Source organism: Vigna umbellata, chromosome 1 (genome assembly GCF_029865625.1).
Source record: "Vigna umbellata cultivar VRB3 chromosome 1, Vumbellata_1.0, whole genome shotgun sequence".
Lineage (NCBI taxonomy): Eukaryota > Viridiplantae > Streptophyta > Magnoliopsida > Fabales > Fabaceae > Vigna > Vigna umbellata.
In genome coordinates this window covers 44,764,349-44,778,245 of record NC_142165.1, presented here as the reverse complement: position 1 = coordinate 44,778,245, position 13,897 = coordinate 44,764,349, and the positions used below count along the sequence as shown (strand labels likewise).

General features: G+C 33.6%; 1 protein-coding gene across 1 annotated transcript; it reads right to left on the bottom strand.

Annotated features, from left to right (window-relative positions):
* Positions 1-1,208: 1,208 nt before the first annotated feature.
* Positions 1,209-6,832, bottom strand: LOC124820880 (phosphatidylinositol 4-phosphate 5-kinase 1-like). The gene is made up of 8 exons (XM_047292663.2): positions 5,230-6,832; positions 4,986-5,150; positions 4,688-4,853; positions 4,424-4,534; positions 4,122-4,315; positions 3,885-4,015; positions 3,766-3,805; positions 1,209-2,716 (listed from the first exon to the last, which is right to left on the bottom strand). Exons 1-8 carry the CDS (start codon positions 6,285-6,287, stop codon positions 2,392-2,394), a joined length of 2,190 nt encoding a protein of 729 aa, XP_047148619.1. The 5' UTR covers positions 6,288-6,832; the 3' UTR covers positions 1,209-2,391.
* Positions 6,833-13,897: the final 7,065 nt, after the last annotated feature.

Sequence of the window (13,897 nt, the reverse complement as noted above, 5' to 3'; positions counted from 1 at the left end):
ATCAACTTCAAGGTTGATTTTGTAATGCAGTAACTTTTCTTCCATCAATGTGTTTAACTTAAGATACAAAAATATAAGGATTAAAAATCATTTTATATTATCATTATACAACACTAAGAATCTAAGATTGAGTTTAAAATAGAAATGACAAAATTAAACCTATAGAAGAGGACCTATTTTGATTATAAAATGAATTTTGATTAAATTAGTTTTAGGAAAAATTAATGTTTATTCTAAATCGTAGTAGTATAAAGATTTAATACGAAATTTATCTCATTTTAGCTCAACTGAATCTTAAACTCAAAATCCCGGAAAAGAAAATGTTGGTCTTTAATATTTTTTAATCTGTCTTGACTTTTTATATGAAAATTGATAGATTCAGTTCTCCAAATTTTAAATATATATTACTTTGATAATTTATATACTGAATTTAATGTTTAGTGCCGATTATATATATTTGTCACAAAAAACAGTGATAAAAAGAACTGAATTCACATTATTACTTTTTGTTTATAGCTAAATTTGATACAGTGATAATTTTTTATCGTAAAAAGGTTAAAATAATTGAATTCAAATTTGTTTTCAATGCTTGAAAACTAATTAATTAATCAGGCTGACGTTAAAATATGAGGATAAAAAAAAATATTTTACCCTAAATGTAAATACATAATTCACGCGACAGCATACTGACAAGGAAAAGAAAGTTAGGTGAATGTTTAGTTCAGCACTAGACAAAATTAGTTTTTAAGCAACATGAATTATGTCTTTGAATAATTTTATTATAACAAGTTAAATATAAAATAAGAAAGTTCAGTTAAATATTTTATTAAAAAAAAGTATTTAAAGTATTTTCGCCTAATATTCAGTTCATCTTCATGAAACAAATACATGATAATTCATCTAAAATCACGTTAAGGATTTTACTGTGTTTCTGAAAAAAACCTAACGTTGAACCAAACACGTTCTATCTATTATGCGTGGTTGAAATATATATCTATTATTTGAAAACATGTTAAGCTACTTACTGCATAAGCAAGCAAGCAGTGATGAGAAAGAAAAGCATATGAAATAGGAAATAGTGGTGATCGATGCAGCTGAACTCAACTTTTGTGTCACTGGTGAGAAAGAATTGGAAGGGAAGTAGTTAAAATGCATACATAAGGATCCAATATTAGCAGGTGATGGAAAAGTGAGGAAGAAAAGAAAAATGAATGAAAAATGATGAATTTGTGAGTGTTTTGAGAAGAAATAGGAAACGAACAAGAGATACCAGGTAGGCAATAGACAGTGGCAGATTGAGTATAATGACTATTCTACAATTACAAGGATGTTTCACTAGCAGTGGTGTCGGACAAAGGACATGGTCACGCTCAAAAACTGCCAAATCATAGCAGCAGCAGAAGCAGCAGCTGCAGCATTAGGATCTCAATGCCAACACAAAATCCACTATTCTCTCTTCCTCGCTCTGATTTGACCACATGAGATACATATCAAAATCGCTATTTTTTTGGTCTTTGTGGGGTCAGTGATTGAGTGAAGCGGAGACTTCTCTGCCAAGTTCCATCATTTTTCTCATTATTAAAATGCTGAGGCATAACATGCATAAATACCTATCAGATGCCACAAAGGGTCCACATTGACGTGATTGTTTTGTCGTCTTCTTTCCATCCTTCTCTGTGTATTGTTCAAAACAAGTAAAAGGGACATTACCATAACACTGTATTATTGTTATTCTGCTTTTTCAAACTTCGTTTTTGCAAGGGACATCCATCAACAACCAACGAAACACCCACCTCTTCCTTTCTCTCTTCTGCTTTTCTCTTCTTTTTATGCATATTACTACTGAAAAAAGTTTTAAAAAAACCCGTTTGAACGCACATCACAGAGACAGAAAGAGAGAGAGTGAGGGCCACCAAGGGGGGTCCCTCTGGGAACTTTTCTTTCTTGCTCAACAGGTATACCATCTCTTTTTCGGTCCTCCAACCAAAAATCTATGTTCAATTCAATTCTATTATCAATCTTTTGACTGTCTGTACAGTTATTAACCCCCCCTCCGCCTCAATTTCAATCTCTCTCCACACCCCACAATGTCTACATCCATAACAAAAGCAATCCAAATAAAGAACTCTTATCACATGCCCTGTACAAGCTACTGTGACAATCTCTCTCTCCCTTCCCAACAAAAGTGAAAAATAAGTGTCATTCCTGTCCAAAGTCCTCTCCCCCCGTCCCTTTCAATTTTCAACCATTATCTTTGCAATGGCTATGAGAAAAATTTAGCCATCAACAACCATAATGAATTCCAGTCCATCTATGGAAAATTAAGCATTCCCTTGTGCATGGAATGTCATCTTAGCAAGCCAGATCCTTTGCCTCCAAGAACATCATTGCTCATTTATCCTCCACAAAGATTCTGTGTATGAAATCCCTGAACCTTTTGGAGTACAGCTTGGGATCAACAGCTGAGATAGAGGTGGAGTCCACTTGTAACGACTTGTATGCATGTTCTATCTTTTTGCTTATATCATAGTCTTGGAGAATGTCAATGATACCAAAGTAGAGGATTACATCAGATATCTGCCTGTTGTTGTTGTTACTCTCTGAAGGGATACAACATGAATTGCCACTTCCACTACCCGCTGCCTGATCCAATCCACCCTTACACACACTCTCGGCTCTGGCAGGCATGTTCATTCCCAGCCGGATCAGAGGTCCCCTGGAATATCAAGAATGGATCAAGAATTTACGTAATTTGGATCCTATGCAGATGTCATCAAGAGGGCCAAACAGAAACAAAATTACTTAAGTTTATTCGTTGCGTCAATTGCTAGAATAAGCACTGATAATTCACCTAGACGTGACTAGATTTGTACTCTCTAGGGGTTGAAATTGAACGGTGCTATACAAAAAACGAAAACATGTATATCATCTGTTACGGGTAGTACACAAATACATCTCACAAGTCTCGTGTCCTAGAAAACATTCTGATCCATCAAAATCCCTGTCAGCTACCATTTGGCTGTTGAAAAGAAAGCAGTGCCCTCACCTAAAAAAATCAAAAAGACCCCACCAGCGTTTGTTTGAAATGTCAGAAAAAAACTAAGTCCAATTTTTGCAGTACAACTCAGGTCACTTTCGATGCATTTCAATTCTCAGCCATTGCGTTGGTATTCTTAAAAAGAAATCAACAAGTCACACCTAAGTCATAGATGGATTGGACTAGAGAGTTGCAAATATGATATCCATCAGCAGCTAGTGATTTGTTTCTACCCAACTTGCGGCCACATCCTCTTGGCATTTTGCAGGCACATGGGCCAAATTGATATATGTATAAACAGAAAGCATTTAATCTCTCTGCTAGTTCTAGAGCCGGGACCATGTTCAATAAACCTCAAGGACACGACACACGGATACCATCGGGTACAAAACAAGAGAACGGTGTTAAAAGACCAAAATGCTATCCCCTATAAATCATATAGGAGTAACATTTATTAACTCAGAATTGGTGTATACTTAAAACAATCCAGATTCTCCTGTTTGACTGTATTTGTACACCAAATGCTGAGTTGGAATTGACATTAATAGTTCAAGCCAGAAACTGACAGAAACCGCACCAAGATTTCTCTAGATATTCAACCATTGTCCTCAATTAAATACTATTAAATGGTGAAAGAAAAATGCAAGATATTGCGAACAGTTGAATTATACACTTGTGATGACAGGGAAACTCAAATGTGAATAAAAGAGAAAAAGAAAAATACATACCGGCATGTGAGCATTTCATCGTCAAGCATGTCTCTCTTGCCTGGTAAATCAATAACACATAAGATTTTATACCCCTCCAGGATTTGGAACCAAAAAAACTACAAAAAGTATACAAATACCCGAATATGAATTGCGTGGTGAACTTTTCATTTCATCAACCGAGCAATCATCACGAAAATGCAGGCCAATTAGAAGACTGTAATCCATGATTCCCTCTGCTTCCAAGAACTCACAGTCTCTATCGACTTGCCTAAACAAATGCCGGTAAATAAAAGTTGAGACCAACTCTTAAGCAAGAAAACACAAAACGAAAACCCAGAAAAATAAAAGAACATGCAACTTGGCAAAATCTATACCGTATAAGCTCTTGAAACCAAGACTGTTCCAGGCGAAAGACAAAATTAAGATCAAGGTCTTTGAGAGTGGTAGTCTCATCAATCTCCTCCCTTGGCTTATCCGTTGTTCGACCATGAGAAGAACCTTTGAGGTCAAATCTCTTGTGGATCCGGTACTCGGAGCAAAACACATTGCCCATTACAATAAACCGGGTCTGTTTCATCCATGGTATCACAACTTTGCATTACATTTTGACAAGCATTATAGGTGGTGAAAAAAACCACCTTAATTAGTGCTACAAAACTCAAATGTCAAACCATACCTTTTGACCTCCAACAGGTTTGACACAATGCACGCCCAGGAATGCAGTCACCAAGGAATTTTTGTACTGACAAACATGTTGGTAGTAGCTTGGAAGCATCCTAATGAGCACCTGACATGGACAGCGAAAAATTACTATTGAACACCCAGAAAATAACAAGGTAACCAACCACAGATGAAAGCAAAGTTTCACCTCACTCAATTAACAATGTCTATAGTTCTGTCTAGTGTCTTCAAATTAATGAATAAATTCCAAGTGACTAACCTTGACTTCAGACTTCTTGACAGTCTTAATTATGAAGCGGTCGTCTTGAGTGAGATAAAAGATGCTTCCACTTTTTCCCGGAGAAGACATCTCCCTAAGTGAGTCACTTCCGCAAATAGCAAGCACGTAATCCGCAGGATCTATGGCAAATAATTCCCTTAGATGTCTAAATACCCAACCAACCAACCAACAAGTACCCACCAAGACACAGACACAATTAGTATAACCAATAACCAAACCTTCCTTACTAAGAAAAAAAAAGAACATTCAAAGCAAAGAAAATCGCTAATGTTCACACCTGAACACCATGGGGCAGTAGTCTTTCCACCTGAAGTCCACTGAATGATGCTGGGGCGTAAACCTAGACCCTTCAGGTGGGAACCTCGTCCAGAACTTCTCCTTGGGATCAAAATCCCCTGGTCTAAGCTCTCTCACTATAGAAGCATGCTTGGCAACAGTGTATCTAAAACAAAAACACCTTAATGAGAAAAACTGAAATGAAACTAAAAATAGCAAACTTCAAAAGCAAAAACCAACGATACCTGATACCCAGTTGAAGATTAAGGATGAGATCATAATTCTTGTGCCCTCTGGACACAGTTTGACCAGGCTTCTTAACCTCACCACCAGAACCATCAAGAGACCAACAAGGACTCTTCTGCAAAACCCCACACCCATTATTATTATTGATAATAATATCATCTCCACCGTTCTCAGACTCACTGGCAGTAGTGCCATCCCTGTAGAACAGAGAAGCCTCAGCATTGTGAACAATGTCACAGGTGATGTCCCCAGCTTCTCCATCCAACTCCCAAATACAAATCCTGGGAAAGCTCACACTCCTACACCCATCCACAGAACTCCTCTTCATCTTCTCCTCACGTGCCTCTTCCATAAACTCCTTCCCCCAGTTCCCCGCGCACGTGCTCCCATCACACCACGTGAAAACACCCTTCCCCACAGGCACACCATTCTCCCAAAACCCCTCGTAACGGTTCCCATTCGCCCACACCAGAACACCCTTCCCCGAAATCACACCACCCCTCCACTCCCCCACGTACTCGTTGCCGTTCCGCCATGTGTACCTCCCCTCCCCCTCCTGCAAGTTGCACCTCCACCAACCTTCATACACATCCCCATTAGCGTATCGTTTCTCGCCGAACCCGTGCTTTCTATCGGCCATCCAGGACCCTCTGTACATGTCGCCGTCGACGCCGATGAAGGATCCGAACCCGTCTATCCGACCCGACTTGAATTCCCCCTCGTAGGTGGCGCCGGAGGGCCACGAGAACCTCCCCTTGCCACAAGCTTTCCCCTTTCGCCACTCCCCCTCGTACATGCACCCATCGGACCAGAGGTACTTCCCGGTGCCGTGCGGCGCGTTCCCCGACAGAGTGCCGCTGTAGATGTCTCCGTTGGGCAGAGACTTCTCCCCGACAGGACTCACGCGCCGCGACACGCGAGTGGTGGAGTGGCCGCCGCTGCTACTGCTGTTGCTGCTGCTATGTCCGCTTCCCGGCTGCTGCGGCTTTTTCTTCTTGGCCCGAATGTGGATGTCTTGGTGGTGAGAGAGAGGGAGAGTGAGAAGCGTCTCTTGCATGGTCTCTCACCGCCGGCGGAGAGCAGCCGCAGAGTTAACCAACGGTGGCAGCATATCCTAGGAAACTGAAAAAGAACGAGAGAAATTATGACACGAAGTTAAGAGGTTTTGGTTTTGGTTCGCTTTGGTGCCTTGGCTTGGTTTTTTCAACCATTGCTGCTGCAATGCTTTGTTTTGCTTTTTACGGTTTGTTTTTTCTTTCCAGCATGTACGTCAATGTCGTACTAACCATGTTTTTTTATCACTGTTCCTCCGTCACCGACGTTACCTACGTCTCCCTATCGTAGTGTCAATATTATTATACGTAAAGTTTTATGTAGTTGTAGTAGTTGTAATGAAACATACGAGATGGAGAGAGAGAGAGTGTGTAACACATGAATCATATCATATGTATCGCCATTAGTGCGGTGTTGTGTTTGTAAGGCGAGATGGAATTACGAAAAAATCGCGTTTCAATTTTCAACCCAAACAGATGATAACTTTTTTTTTTTCTTGAAATTGAACAAAAATATAATATTTTGATAATAATATTCTCTCTGTCATCCAAACATGTTGAACCTTATATAGAACCTTGAAGTAAGACACAGTGTTGTTGACATGGAAGATTTTGGCGAGTGACCTCAGCCCTGTGCAAAACTAGAAAGTTATTACAAGAATTTGAGGTTAATTTAGTGGTGTGGGACTTGTAACTAACCTGTGACGACAAATTTTAATTATCCTAAGAAAATGCAATTGGAGAGACACGGGTAGAGAAGTAGTGTGTGACGCTGATTCGGTAGGTCGATTTCACATGAGGCATTAAGAAAAGTGTGTCACTTTGATCTGTTGACAATTGTCGGCCAAAAAAACAAAAATAAAACAAGATGATTCACGATTCATCATATCAGATCGTAGCTCCATATTTTGCGTCAATGATTTCTGGGCCACACGCTGCCCTTAAAGACAAGAATCCAAATCATCAACCAACCAAATTCCACAAGTATCATTCCGATTCATTCGTTTTTAAAATAAATAACCATCATTTCTGCTCCTCCTTCTTTTGGGACTTTTCTTCTTTATACTTGCTATTTTATGCCCACATGTGTTTATACACCACTAACCAAACATGGGTATTGCAGAACTTTAAAGATTGGTATTTCTGGGACCATTTAACCTCTTCTCACCCAACACCTTCAAAGTTCGTGACTTGGAACAGGACGCTATCATTCTACTAATATACTTTCTTTTACTTTTTACCTTATCCATTTTACAAAATTACGAAAGTCTTAAAGTGCCAAATGTCTGTACCATTTAAAGTCCTTCTGGTATCAAGAAAAAACTTGTGTTATTTACATTTAAAAATTAGTAATGTTAATGCTACGAGGAGATGTTTATGGTCACAAAAGTCTTGGTTAGGTAATTTTGGTTTTTGTGAACTAGACTGGTTAATAAAATGCAAGTGCGTCACGGGCATAACCATGATCGAGTTTCTTGAAACAAGTCAACAATGCTCTCCTACAACATCACTCACTACCCTATATTTCCACCCAATAAAACCCCATAGCAAACAAGATTTCAGTCGATGGTTATAAAACAAAACCATATTATTCTGCATATAGTATTTACGTTTTTCATTTTTCATATAAAGTCTCACAGTTCTTTATTCAATAGTTTATTCGTTGTTGTTATGATAAAAACGTGTGTGCTTAGTTGTATTTTTTAGACAAAATAGTGAGGTATTGTTTATTTAGCATGTTTGGTGCATTGGTGAAGGATGTTTGAATCTTTTCCATTTATTTTGGTGTAGTTAATGATTATAGCGGTGCAGGAAGCAACAACCTTCTTCTTCTGCAATGTTACCTAATTGGGCTCGGCATGTGTGTTTTCGTGCAATTTTGCATTTTATTTCTTTCGGTTCTCCACAGGTTTTCTTCCTGCACCTTTAATTTTTCTTCCTGCATCTCAATGCCAAATATGTCCTTTAGAATATATATATATATATATATATATATATATATGTAATATTAAATTATTTGGATAAATAATAATTACTATTCACCAAACGTATTTACTGAGAAATATGTTATATTTACTAATTTGGGTTAAATATGTTTTTAGTCTGTTCGTTTTAGTTCTCGGAATTTTGGTTTTAGTCCTCATTTGTTGCTAAATGAGGACCAAATTTTTAAACAGTATTTAGTTTTTGAGGATTGTACCTTATTTTGAAAGAGGGACGAAAACCAGAAACGACCAATAGTTTAGGGACTAAAAACATATTTAACCTTACTAATTTTGACACCCATGAGTTACTTTTGTAACCCCTTCCAACTATGTTTTTTCTCTTCATCAATTCTTTTCTTCTTCTTTCAATTACGCTTTTGTGATTTTCTTCCTTCGTCTCCATTTGAAACAGAGAGAGACACTCACTTCATTCTTCTCCACTTATTTGGTTGTTTTTTTAAAGTCGAATTTGATACTTTTTATCAAATTTTGAAAGTCACTCCATGAAAAATTTCAATAATCATCATATTTCAAAATTTGGTTTAGAGAAGAATTGGATTTCAAAATCCATTTAAGTAATTTGATCATTAGATTTAGGAACACATCAAATTTCAAAATCTAATTCAAAAACTCATCAGATTAGGAGATTCGCATTAAGAAAAAACCGAAATTTGAAATTTGATTAAAGATACTGTCGAATTTTAAGATTCGATTAAGTATTCTCCCGAATTTAAAAAATTCGATATTATTTTTATTTTTATTTTATATTTATTTTGCTTGCTTTGTTTATTTAAAATTCGATTAAGTATTTTTCCGAATTTAAAAATCTGATATTGTTTTTATTTTTATTTTATATTTATTTTGCTTGTTTTGCTTACTTTAAAATTCAATTAAGTATTCTCTCGAAATTCAAAATCTGATATTGTTTTTATTTTTATTTTATATTTATTTTGCTTGTTTTTCTTACTGTTTTTTAAATTTTATTTGCTTGTTTTGTTTTATGATTTTGTTGATCTCTAATTATTATTATTATTGAGCAAATAAAGTATTCTATGTTGATCTCATGTTATAGGTGGTTAGAGTCTTCATATTTAAGATGAAAGATTACCTTTTTAAGTTTTATAGAATCGCAATGATAGAGTACAAAAGGACAACATGTGTCTTCTTGAATTTATTTAGTTATGATATACTTGATTGAATGTGCATGTTAACAACATTACTTTGTTGACTAACAATTGATATGTTGTTTTTTTATCAGATGTTGAACATGATAGCTTACCCTTATTGTTTGTGTGTGTAAATGCAATATCGTATAATTCATGTTGTTATACGGGAGTCGTGTTGTTATACGGGAGCAGACGTTAATACATATGTTCCAGTTGATGATTAGAGCAGTAAGAAATTGGGGAGAAACTGAAAAAGATTTCTTTTGTTTTACTTTCGAACATTTTCGGTTAATTTGATTTATTTGTTTTTTGAAGTTGACTTAGAAGTTACAAGTTTGTAATAAAAGTCTTTTTATTTGGATTTTAATGACTATTATTTAATTGCTTAGTTTAAGAATTATATGAATGTTCTTTTAAGTTATCTGCTTAGAAAAGAAAATTATTGACTCGTGACATTCTAAAAGGGAAGGTTACATGATGAGTTAATTTAGTGTGTTCAAGGGATTGCTTTTGATATTTGTTTTGTTGTTATCATTATAAGATCAAATAAAGATAACGGTGAACGTGAGAGAAAGATGTATATGTTGTTAGGATGAGAAATGGGAGGAAATTACAAGAAATATAAATTTGATGTTCAACCTAATAGATCTCCAACATAAGAAAATGCAATAGAGCAAACCAATTTCTAATGGAATGGGGTGGGTATTCAAGATAATGTGTGGATATCATAATCATGATTTGTCACTGACTTTAGTTGGTAACCCTTTTGCTATGAGGTTAAAATTCACTTAACAATAATTACTTGTTGATATTACTAAGAGTCAAGTGAAATTTGCAAACATTTTCCTCATTCTCAACAAAATTAATGTGTGTAATGTAACAACAATAAAAAACAAGTATATAATGAAATATACACTTGCAAACATTTAGAGGTTTGAGAACTGAATTACAATTGATGATGAGATTATAATGTAATAAATACATCTATTAGAATATATGTGTAAACCAATATGACATGATCGATGACCTCTTTTGGACTTATCTGAATGCATTTAATAAAGTTTTTTTGATGAATAACATCTACAAAACCAACAAATATCGATTCTTATTAGAGACCGTTGAAGTTACGTTAACAGGATTAACTTTCTTATTTGTCTTTGCATTCTTATGTAAACGACAAAATAATTTCACTTGTCATTTTTATAATAATCAAAATCAAACAAACATTAAAAACAATATATCCAACAAATAATTAAACTTAAAATGAATAAATAAATAAAACAAGAACACACAAAATAAATAAAATAAAAATATAACAAAATGATAAGCCATTACAAAAAATTAAAAATTATACACACATATATATATATATATATATATATGATTTTGAAATTCAATATACTATTTAATCGAATTTTGAAATCCAACTTCCTCCATATCTCGAAATTTGTTACCTTCTCCAAATCCAAAACACTCCATCGAATTTTTAAATTTAATACATCACTTAATCGAATTACAAACAAATATTTGTTTAACAAAATTTCTAAATCTGGTACTTAAAGTCCACATTCGATTTTCTTTCCCAAATCAGCTATGGACTTCGACATTCAGTTCAAATGTTACATAAATTTCTCAAAATAGCCTAAATAAACAATAAAAAATACTTACTTGGTTGTTGAGCTTGCCATGAAAAGAAAATGAAAAAAAAAAAGGTTAGAGCAGGCAAGGTGCACGGGAGAGGGAAAGAAGTGAGTGAAGTAAAAGAGGAAAAAAGTGTTTGTTGTAGGAGTGCAGGAAGGGGGAGAGGGTGACAAGTGGGATAGAAATCAGAGTGTGTATTGTGTTGTGGGTCGCTGTTTTGGAAGAGAGACGAGTGTTGTAAGAAAGTAAATATAAGAGAAAGAAATTAGATTTTAAGGTTGTTTTACTGTAATCAAAATTTGGAGACGTAGAAAAAAAAAAATAGAGATGGAGGAAAAAAAGTCTCCTAAGATAAATTAAGTTGGTTTAGTGTTTTAAATGTGTCCAGATGAACTTATTCCAAAAGTAAGGAAAACAACTTAGGTTAAAACATTACAAAATATTGGAGGTTAAATTGAACTGGATTTTGAGTGTATTACTATTACTATACTTGTTTAGAAAGAAAGAGACATAGTCTATGGAAATACTTAAACATTATGTACAACGTTGGTCCTATAACAAGTGTCATGTAAAAATCAACATTATTTGGTGCTGTTATAATGGTATGAAGAATTATGTTCAATAATCTTCAAGTTTTTGTCAATGGTAAGTATTAGAAAGTATGTTTAAGCTCAATTCAATCCCACAAAACTTAACTCAAGTCCACAGAACCGACTTGTGATAGGCTCTAACCTATCTTTAATATCATATTAGAAAGTAAGTTTAAGCTTAACTTAACCCCACCCCACAAAACTCTGACTTGTAAGGTGAAATTTGCACCTCACTTATATATTATAATTTATTCTTATCTCTGGTAGTTGATGTGGGGATGTGAGACTTCCAATAGTAAGTTAAGTTGTAATTAATGTGTGCTTTGTCCATAACATATGACATTCCCCAACTTTTAGCCCTTCTGAGTACAAAAATGTATAAGTAGTGTTCCCGAAGCGTTTAAGCCTCATACGTAATGTGGTTTACATAATTTGAAGAGTATAGTAAAAATGTTACAGCAAAATCTCACATCCATCTATGTAAGATTGAAAAGTGGTACAATTTTTTCTATGTATTCATGATACATTATGAAATCTATGTTTTTTTTTTAACTTTTTAAGTATTTCTTCTTCCTTATATGTATAGCAAATGTTAAAATTAATAATTAATAATATCAACAATTAATATTAATGTTTGTAAAAGGATCCACACCTTCTTCGAGTGTTTAATTATGATTGTTAATAATCAATCATTTTAGATAAAGTACTATGCTGATGATTTTCCGTAATTTATCTTGATTATATAAAAAATTATCCATCCTTAACAAAATAAAGTTTCTAACTAAAGACATTTATTAATAAGTTTTATTTTCTGATGTTTAAAATAGTGTCATTTTGTTACTAAATTAATCAAAATCTTGTATTATTTGATCCATAAAATCAACTATTACCTTGTTTGGCAAATAATGTAAATCTAATAAACAAGGGTTTAAAATCATTTAAGAAAAAGAATAAGTTAAGTAAAAAGAAAATTAAGTCAATCGACATTATCATTTTAATTCAGTGGGGTCGTGATGCCTTAGCACGATTGTATAGAAATATGAAAATGAAGAATTATTAACATTTTCAGTCATATTATATATAACTTCTCATATCAATCATATTTTTTATTATTATTATCTTAATTTATTATATTATTATACTAAACTTAATGCATTTTTATAACTTTTTCACTCCTAAGTTGTTTATCCGTCTGTTCATTTTCCATAACCAAACAGATGATTAATCAATGGACTTTGGGGATGTTGAAATTAAAGGATTTATGATTCTCTTATTGTCTTATCTTAATGTTTCTGTGTTTATTTTTATATGATTCGTTGAGAACAATTATAGGAAAAATTCAATATTCATAATAGGAGAATAAGAGTTAGTGAAAGAGTAAACATGAATTTGGTAGTTACTTAACTCTCACAGAAAATTTGTCTGTTTACTATTTATTCCTCAAAGTCATTTGAATCCCTTTTTGATAAAAATCGTCTGCAAATTATAAATATTTACCAATTATTGCATACTAGTTTTTAGAGTATGATTCTAGACTTTTAGGTCTATTATACATAAGATACACTTACCCAGGAACTCATTCTGCATAAATTAATTATTAAAGATAAATATTTTTTTCTAGTAAGATCTGAAATCAAAGGAACGTGCTTAAGAGATTTTAATTTTTTGGGAACTTGTATGTCTTGATCATTTGGATTCTATACTCAAAGATGGATATTAAATATCTAAAAATTGATCTAAAATTTATGGGTCAAAAAATTAGACATAAATCTGTCGTATATTTAGTTTAAAGTTAATAAAAAAATTGATCATATATGTAATTAATATCTTTGTATCATAAAATAATAGATAAATAATTATTATCTTTATATTTCTATATTATCTTTGTAATTTTTATCTTTTATTATTATTCTTATAACTGTAACATTTTTTTGTTATGGAGAATAAACAATTTTTGTAACAATACTTATAAATAAAATGTTAATTATCACGATTAAGGAAGAAACTATTTTATACCTTTTATTATTTATTTTAAATCGAGAGGTCTCAACATCATTTGTTTTGGATTTAAAATCTACAACTTTTTATCGAACAAGGACAAATAAATTCTTTTTTATTTCATTGATAGAGAGGTAAAGAAAGCTAGTAAACTTAATTTTTTTTTATACATCAATTCCTTTCATCACAATCTTATCTAACTAGATAAGATTATAGCATTTAAATTTAGAAAAAA